Here is a 9,497-nt window from a genome sequence, read left to right as displayed (position 1 = left end):
ATCATCATCAGTAATTACTTGTATGACACAGTGTGGATATTCCAATGTGTCAGGTGTTATATGAGAACACTGATCGCTGATCTCCCACCCCCCACCGTTATAGGAACATGCTGCTGTCAATCATAATGGCGGGGGGTGGGGAATCAGCGATCAGTGTTCTCTCATACAATACCTGACACTACGGGAGATCCCCTGTGTCATACAAGTCATTTCTGATAATAATCCCCACTCTGCACTGGTGGTCCCTGGCAAGCGGCACTGGAGGTCCATGAAAAGCGGCACTGGTTTATATATATATATATATATATATATATATATATATATATATATATATATATATATGTGTGTGTGTGTGTGTGTGTGTGTGTGTGTGTGTATGGCTTGTTGGCTGCAGAATGAGGAGTGTGATTTATGTTGAAGTGGGCGAGTTCACATTTACAAGCCTAGTGTACCTCCTACATTCACTCCCATCCCAAGTATTCATGGAAATGTAGTCTGATTACAGTTCGAGAGAGAAGAGGATATGATGCAATCACTGTTATAAGAGATCCTCCCTGCCAGAAAAGATAATACATTTTTTGAATCACAAAGCTGACTTCCTGAAAATTCAGTCATCTCTTAAACGGTAAGAAATTTCACAAATGTGATAACTGTTTAGTGTTGTGTGGGGGGTGAAATAATGGGGGATTTTTTGAAAATCCTGGAGTTCTGCTTTAACCCAAGACATGTAGCAGAATATATTTTCATCTAAATTTATGAAGAAATTATGGTTTTTACTGGATAAGTTTTATAACAAAGTAGAAAATTTTGGTATTTATTTTATGCAATAAAAAACCCAGTGGCGATCAAATACCACCAAAAGAAATCTCCATTTGTGTGAAAAAAAAGGATAGAAATGTAATTTGGGTAGTGTTGCAATTAACAGTTAAAGTACAGTGGGGACAGAAAGTATTCAGACCCCCTTAAATTTTTCACTCTGTTATATTGCAGCCATTTGCTAAAATCATTTAAAGTTCTTTTTTTCCTCATTAATGTAAACACAGCACCCCATATTGACAGAAAAACACAGAATTGTTGACATTTTTGCAGATTTATTAAAAAAGAAAAACTGAAATATCACATGGTCCTAAGTATTCAGACCCTTTGCTCAGTATTTAGTAGAAGCACCCTTTTGATCTAATACAGCTATTTTTGGGAAAGATGCAACAAGTTTTTCACACCTGGATTTGGGGATCCTCTGCCATTCCTTCTTGCAGATCCTCTCCAGTTCTGTCAGGCTGGATGGTAAACTTTGGTGGACAGCCATTTTTAGGTCTCTCCAGAGATGCTCAATTTGGTTTAAGTCAAGGCTCTGGCTGGGCCGTTCAAGAACAGTCACAGAGTTGTTGTGAAGCCACTCCTTCGTTATTTTAGCTGTGTGCTTAGGGTCATTGTCTTGTTGGAAGGTAAACCTTCAGCCCAGTCTGAGGTCCTGAGCACTCTGGAGAAGGTTTTCGTCCAGGATAACCCTGTACTTGGCCGCATTCATCTTTCCCTCGATTGCAACGTCGTCCTGACCCTGCAGCTGAACAATACCCCCACAGCATGATGCTGCCACCACCATGCTTCACTGTTGGGACTGTATTGGACAGGTGATGAGCAGTGCCTGGTTTTCTCCACACATACTGCTTAGAATTAAGGCCAAAAAGTTCTATCTTGGTCTCATCAGACCAAAGAATCTTATTTCTCAACATCTTGGAGTCCTTCAGGTGTTTTTAGCAAACTCCATGCGGGCTTTCATGTGTCTAGCACTGAGGAAAGGCTTCTGTCGGGCCACTCTGCCATAAAGCCCCGACTGGTGGAGGGCTGCAGTGATGTATGACTTTCTACAACTTTCTCCCATCTCCTGACTGCATTTCTGGCGCTCAGCCACAGTGATCTTTGGTTTCTTCTTTACCTCTCTCACCAAGGCTCTTCTCCCCCCGATAGCTCAGTTTGGCTGGACGGCCAGCTCTAGGAAGGGTTCTGGTCGTCCCAAACATCTTCCATTTAAGGATTATGGAGGCCACTGTGCTCTTAGGAACCTTAAGTGCAGCTGAATTTTTTTTTTGTAACCTTGACCAGATCTTTGCTCTGACATGCACTGTGAGCTGTAAGGCCTTATATAGACAGGTGTGTGGCTTTCCTAATCAAGTCCATTCAGTATAATCAAACACAGCTGGACTCAAATGAAGGTGTAGAACCATCTCAAGGATGATCAGAAGAAATGGACAGCACCTGAGTTAAATATATGGGTGTCACAGCAAAGGGTCTAAATACTTAGGACCATGTGATATTTCAGTTTTTCTTTAATAAATCTGCAAAAATGTCAACAATTCTGTGTTTATCTGTCAATATGGAGTGCTGTGTGTACAATGAGGAAAAAAAAATGAACTTAAATGATTTTAGCAAATGGCTGCAATATAACAGAGTGAAAAATGTAAGGGGGTCCGAATACTTTCCGTCCCCACTGCAGTGCAGTGCTGAATCCGGAGGTCAAGTGGTTAATGATGATCAGTACAGAAATGCTCAGTAAAGAAATGTACTTCAAGAGCACTTTACACTGACAGCGAGGGGGTGTCAGCGGTAAAGCGCTGCTAAAACTTGCACCGCTTTACCATTGTTTTAGAGGCTTTTTTCAGCCGCTAGCGGAGCACTCTTAGCCCCACTAGCGGCCAAATAAAGGGTTAAACATGCAAATAAAGTATATACACTGCTCCTAAAGCACCTCAAAGAAGCTGCTTGCAGGACTTTTGACATCCTGCCAGCACAGTGCCACAGTGTGAAAGCCCTTGGACTTTCACACTGGGATTGTAGATTAGGCATTTTTTGGCGCTATTTTTAGCGCCTGACAAGCGCCAGTGTGAAAGGAGTGTAAAAGGGGGAGATCTGTTGTGGTAGGTTAACATGTTCAATTTAAAAAAAAAAAAAAAAGGGAGGAAATCGGACACTAAAATTATTTCAAAACACAATTGTTTTATTGACCATTCCATGAAACTATATTACATATTTTATAAAAGGTATGAAGATTTAATACAAAATAGAAAATATTTCTTTTGTATAGGAAGAATATTCTCTGAAACAGGAACTCGATTTGTAATTTACACTTTTAAGAACATTTACAATAATTTATATAAATTATCCTCCCCGAGACCAGTTGTGTGTTAATATATTTTAATATTACAGGTAATACAATACACATGCAGAATTTAAAAAAATAATAAAATCGTAATCATCTGATCTTCCGGCGCGTTACAGGCTTTGATACTATTCGTCTCCTGGTTCTTCTCACTTCTTTGGTTTCTGTGGCTACAGACTTTTTGTTTTTGGAGTCAATATCTGGGCTTTCTGGTGGTGAAAGAAGCTGAATTTCTACAGATGGGGGTGACAAGGTTGCTTTATCTACTGACCTGTCAAAAAAAACAAAACTACATTGATTAAACAAAATGAAGTAAACACCGATGGGCACTTGAAATAAAGGAAGTGCTGCGTTCAAGTGTATGTCAGTGTGTTTAACTGCTTGCCATCCACCCACAGTACATTTACTGCAGGTGGGTGGCACGGGCAGGCTGGATGATGTACATGCACATTATCCAGCCTGTGTCGGGCGCGCATGTGGGCTCCCCCTGCTAACATGCGCTGTCACAGGCTAGAGCGTGATTTTGTCAGCAGGTCTGAGCCAATGATTTTGGCTGTGGACCTGCTGATAGGCTGTAGCCAATCACAGAATAAAGTTCTGTGATCACAAACAGGCCTTTATACACAGAGGAGGGATCTGGTTGTTCCTTCGACATACAAAGCATGGAGGGAAAAAAAAAAAAAAAAAACACCAAATCTGTTAAAGCAGCACATATTACACTTGTTAGGCACACAGTTAACCCCTTGATGTTAACCCCTTCCCAGCCAGTGTCATTATCGCAGTGATAGTTTACAGTATTATATCTGTTCAATATTAGTGTCCCAATGTCAGTGTCAGTTAGTGTACCTCCCAGTGAGGGTCTGTTAGCGCCAGATTGTCTGCCACACTATCACGGTATAAGGTGCTGATCACTGCCATTACAGTATAGTGTCTGTAGCTGTGTAAATTCCACTATAAAACACCATAGTCTGAAGATCACTTTCATGCAAACTTATATACACTTTTTTTTTTTTTTTTTTTAGCAAAAGATACATTTGGCCTAAATTTATGAAGAAATTTGATTGCATGTTTTATTAACAGAAAGTAGAAAATATCAGGATTTTCTGTCTTTTCGTTAATATAATTAAAAGTAAACAGTGGTGATAAATTACCAACAATATAAATCTTCATTTGTGTGCAGTGTTGCATGACCGTGCAATCGCCAGTTAAAGTTGTGCGGTGCTGAATAACAGAAAATGGCCTGGTCATGAAGGGGGTAAAACCTTCTGGAGGTCAAGTGGTTTAACTAGTTACGGACCGCCCACCGTAGTTGTACTGTGGCAAATTGGCTCCCCTGCCGCAGTCCCGCTAAAATCGCAAATCACCGACATTACTAGTTTAAACAAAAAAAAAACATCATCATAAATATATCCACTATTTTGTAGATGCTATAACTTTTGTGCAAACCAATCAATATATGCTTATTGTGATTTTTTTTACCAAATATATGTAGAAGAATACATATTGGCCTAAACTGATGAACAAATTTGTTTTTAAAAAAATTGGGGGATACAGCAAAAAGTTTTTTTTTTAAATTGTCTTTTTTTGTTTATAGCGCAAAAAATAAAAAAACTGCAGAGGTGATCAAATACCACCAAAAAAAAGCTCTATTTGTGGGGGGACATCAATTTTGTTTGGGTACCGGGAAGCATGACCGCGCAATTGTCAGTTACAGCGAAGCAGTGCTCTATTGCAAAAATGGCCTGGTCATTAAGGGGGCAAATCTTCGGGACCCTCAGTGGTAAAAAAAAAATAAAAAAATAAAAAAAATCGGTACTTCTCTAAAATACATGTATATTTTCTAGGGCTGCGGAAATTAACAATTAATTCCTCGATTAATCGTTAATTTTTTTAATCGATCAAAATTTTTTTGATCGGTAGGCTGCCTGCCCTGGGGCCGCTTTGGGCCAAGCTGTGGCTGCAGCGCAGCACTCCGCTCCCTCCTCCTCCACTATATGTCATACACGGTCTGCGGGCATCTCCCGCTGTGTGTCTCCGAGCTGAGTGTGAAAACTTTGGCCACGCTGTAAAAAAAAAGTCCCACCCTCCTCCTAGATCAGATCCTGTGATAAACGCAGCGTTCTGTCTATCACACGAGCTGATCTAGGAGGAGGGCGGGACTTCTCACAGCGTGGCCAAAGTTTTCACACTCAGCTCCTAGACACACAGCGGGAGATGCCCGCAGACTGTAATCCAGGCACTGACTACGGCGAGGCCGAGCCTACGGGCACGGCGAGGCCGAGACTACGGGCACGGCGAGGCCGAGACTATGACGTGTAACATCCTAGCCATGCCCCGCTATGTCCGACTTCGACCGTTGCCACAACAACGGTGCTAAGTCAGCTAAAAGTATGCAAGAACTTCCATTTTTTCCAGAAGGTGAAGACACAAAAGGTATTTAGATGGAGGCTCTCGGTGTCTGAGCTAGAAGATTTACAGAGGGTGGAATTCCATGAAGTAGCAGGAACCACCTTTTCTGAAACGAAGACACTGCAGCTAATTCTCCAATGAAGGAAGCCTCTCCTAGATGTGGAGATTTTTATAAAGAGGGTAGAGGTAACCATTAAGCTATGTTATTGGGTGTAAGAAGACGTGTTTGCATGTTGGTTATCATTTTGTTTGTTTTTTTGTGTAACTGAAAGTTTCCTTCGGACACGAGGCAAGCTCCATTGTTGTAAAGTTTTTCACATACATACCAGCCACCATTGGTTTAGGGCAATACAATACGATGTCTGCTCTAGGAATGCCAATGCGATGCTTTGCTGTGGCTGTTCATAAAAATGCTAGTTGAAGGACTATTTCATGCCTGACTTTATATCACAGTGTCATTCTTGATTTTTATCTTTGTAAGACTGAAATAGGTGTTCAATAAAAACTATTGTGGGGGGGGGGTTAACAAACAGCCACCAGATGACCTGGCTAAGAGATCTTGCCAGGAAGCACCTGGTCCTCAGAGACAGACACCTTGGTCTTCACTGGAAGTAATCTCACAGCAACAGAGAAAGGGCCCAAGGTAGATTCAAAAGAGGTAGGAGGAAAAGAAGTGCCTCTAGGAGGAAGGTCTCTCTACAATCAAGGTTCCTGCAAGGGAGGAAAGAAAGCAACCCCCCTTTTGAATGGCAAGGGGTCAGAGGGAAAACATGAAGTCAGTTCAACCAGAAAGCAGACAGTGGGCTTGACAAGTACACAAACACTCCTAGCTGCTTAGCAGATTGATGTTGCCGCTGTAAGCCTTAGGTCGGTGGCAACGAAAAGATTAAAGCAAAGACTTCCTAAGAGAAATATGAGATATGATCCTTAAGCGCTCTGATAATGCTATTAGGCAGAGAATATGAATATGTTAGCATAAAGAAATCTGACAAATACCCAGGTCTCAGTTTAAAAATATACATACTTTCCGGCTTTGTTTCCTTTATGTTTAGGAGGTCTTCCCCTTGGTCGTTTTAATATTTGTTCTTCAGAAACCCCAGTTTCTAGGTCTTGGGATTCTGGAATCTTTGAATCCTGTAAGATATAGATGGTCAAGCAAGCTGCAGGCAAGACTAGCATGAGTGATAAAAATTATACATATTCTCATGGAAATTTGGCTCACCGGGGCATGGCCTGGAGAGCAATGGAGTAGGTCACAGATTGTGTGAGCTTCACTGCCCAATACTCCTGATTGACCATCCTGCTCATCGGACACCATCCACTGCACTTGGGGATCTGTCCTGCTCTCCCCGCTGCCTCTGGAGCCTGTCAACTCGTTAGAACGTCGCCCGGGACCGCTAAGGTGAAGATGTCTGGCTCAGCACTGGCCCTAGGAAAGGCCCCAGCTTCGGCCTAGCCTCTGGAGCAGCGGCCATCTTGCTCCACCTGGCGGAGGCCCAGGCAAGTTTTTTGGGCCTCCCTGCTTGTACAGAGCTTGCTCCTTTCTGGATTCACCTCCAGACTACCTGAGGCTGCTATTGCTGTGTATCTGTGCCCTGTATCTCTCTGGGGACAGGCTGCAGCTCCGGCCTACCTCCTGGAACGGCGGCCATCTTGCGCCACCCGACGACAGCCCTGGTGAGTTCTCCTAGCCTCCCTGACTGTGTTGCAATCCACCCCCTCCTGGAAGGGCCCCTGAACTGCCTGCAATCTCTGCCAAGGTTCATAGGCTCTCCACCTGGCGACCAGAGTACACCCGCAGAGGCAGTGGACATCTCCATGATACGCTACTCATCCCGGGCATCGAGAGGACGGGGTAAGAGGTATACTTTCCCCCCCGTGCCAGAGGAATCCGTCCCAGTCCGCAGGGACCGCGTGGGGTCTGGAAGGCGCCCATCCACGATCATGGTGCCCCAGGTGGAGAGCCAGGAGCAGCCCTCGCCGCCTGTAACCAGTCTTACAGAGGTCCTGGCTGCCATCACAAATTGTCATGCCCCTGTCACCTCCCTAACTACTAAAGTAGATGCTGTGCAGCTTGATGTGGGGTTAATCAGGCAGGACATGGACAAAATGCATTCCAGAATCCATACAGCAGAACAACGCATAAGTCATGTAGAAGACACGATGGAGGGCCATACCACTGACCTGCGAATGCTGCACACTAAAATTAAAGCCCTTGAATACAAAGCAGAAGATGCCGAAAATCGCAATCGTAGAAACAACCTCCGCATTGTCGGCATGGCGGAGGGTCTAGAGGTTTCACACCCGACTGAGTTTGCAGAAAATCTACTAAAAACCCTCCTGCCTCTGGCACAATTTTACACCCTTCTATGCAGTGGAACGTGCGCACCGCATCCCCACCGCGCACTTTTATACTCAAATTCCTGAACTTCAGGGATAGGGATGAGGTACTCCGCGCGGCCAGAGTACAGGGGGAACTGGCATATCAAAACAGCAAACTTGATTTTCCCAGACTACTCAGTGGAAACGCAAAAAATGAGGCGCTCTTTGGACCAAGTAAAAGCTGCTTTGCGAGTGAAGGGCATTAAGTATAGTATCCTGTTCCCGGCAAGACTGCAGGTTCAAGATGGTGAAACCACAAGGTTTTTTACTTCTCCCAGAGATGCATCTGCCTGGCTAGAATCCCTCCCCCCGCACCGCTGATGGCTGCTGGTCTCCCCACATTTAACAACCTCTTACCTCAGTATTACAGCCCCCCTCTGCTGTTCATAAATTACCTGACAGGAGGACCTTGGGGCGGATGTCTGGGGGAGATCATCCTCCAGGTGTGAGGGTGCCTTCTACTTCTGTTGCACCTGTTGTGCCTGACCTACTTGTTTGCAACATTTGAAGAAAGTGCCCCTGGACAGACCAGGTGATCTTGTGCAGTTGTGCACACTCAGGTTTCTGTTCACCATTAAGTGCTCCGGATTTCATGGCTTATGCCAAAATGCTGTTTCCTGCTGCAGGGTTTGCCTTATATGATGTCCTTATATGATGTCCTTATATGATGTCCCTTTTTTTACCCCCTGCACAGAGTCTCATTCCTCCTGCTGTAAAGTGCCCAAACTGGAAAGACTTCCTTTACACTAACTTCTGACTCACTGGCGGACTCTAGTGTCAGGTAAAAGGTACTGTAGCCCTGTACTTCTGTGCAGACTGTGAAATATTAATGCAGAAGGTTTATCCTTAGCCCTGATTAAAGGGAATGTTATTCAAGGGGATGGGATTGTTTTTCTCTTGGGGTCTAATCGTATGCTATTCCCCCCCTGCTCATGTTTAAATGCGTAAAGGGTATGAGTTTTGTTATCTCTTGGTGCGCATTTGACGGATGGAGATGAGACCTAATAACTGTGTTGATCCTCTCTTACACTGGCGGTGCAGCCTCTTCAGATCTGCGGGGTCGCTCCCCCCTCAGTGTATATATACGCCCACTGGTACACGCCCCCTAGCATTGGGTGTAAAATGTTTGGGGTTCTAAGCATTCCTAGGATGGGGATTGGGATGCGGGGAGGGGGAGGGTTAGGGTGGTTTTTTGTCAAATTTAGGAAATTTGGCTCACCTGTTCCTTCTCTGTTACTATAGTGGAGTTTCTGGTTGTCCTTCTTGACCCCAGAGAAGGGGGAGAGAAGATGTACTGAGGAGCGACAGGGGGCTGTATAGACTCTGGAGATATGGGTGGAGCCACTGGTTCAACTAAAAAAATAAATAAAAATAAAAGAATTACAAAGCATATCCAACTGCATGCTTACAAGACTCAAGTTACTTTCTTCTAAATACTGGCTTAGGTAGGTACCATGTGAGGCATAGTGAGACAGACCAAAACAAGCATGCTGCTAATAAAGACAGAAAAGTCTCATTCTGCCTTGCAAACATGCCTACAAAATGTCAA

The 9,497-nt window shown here is 43.9% G+C and overlaps 1 protein-coding gene across 1 annotated transcript in view; it reads right to left on the bottom strand.

Annotated features, from left to right (window-relative positions):
- Window positions 1-2,974: 2,974 nt before the first annotated feature.
- The window catches only part of AHCTF1 (AT-hook containing transcription factor 1), a 204,264-nt gene continuing 197,741 nt past the window's right edge, over window positions 2,975-9,497 (bottom strand). Inside the window, exons 34-36 of the mRNA XM_073627874.1 lie at window positions 9,168-9,301; window positions 6,591-6,700; window positions 2,975-3,428 (exon numbers count right to left, since the gene is read on the bottom strand). Coding sequence (XP_073483975.1) covers window positions 3,251-3,428; window positions 6,591-6,700; window positions 9,168-9,301 — 422 coding nt within the window. The 3' untranslated portion in view covers window positions 2,975-3,250. The remainder of the gene's footprint in view (window positions 3,429-6,590; window positions 6,701-9,167; window positions 9,302-9,497) is intronic.

Source organism: Aquarana catesbeiana, linkage group LG04 (genome assembly GCF_042186555.1).
Source record: "Aquarana catesbeiana isolate 2022-GZ linkage group LG04, ASM4218655v1, whole genome shotgun sequence".
NCBI classification, from domain to species: domain Eukaryota; kingdom Metazoa; phylum Chordata; class Amphibia; order Anura; family Ranidae; genus Aquarana; species Aquarana catesbeiana.
The sequence above is the reverse complement of the archived record's forward strand: the minus strand, read 5'-3'. Positions and strand labels throughout refer to the sequence as shown.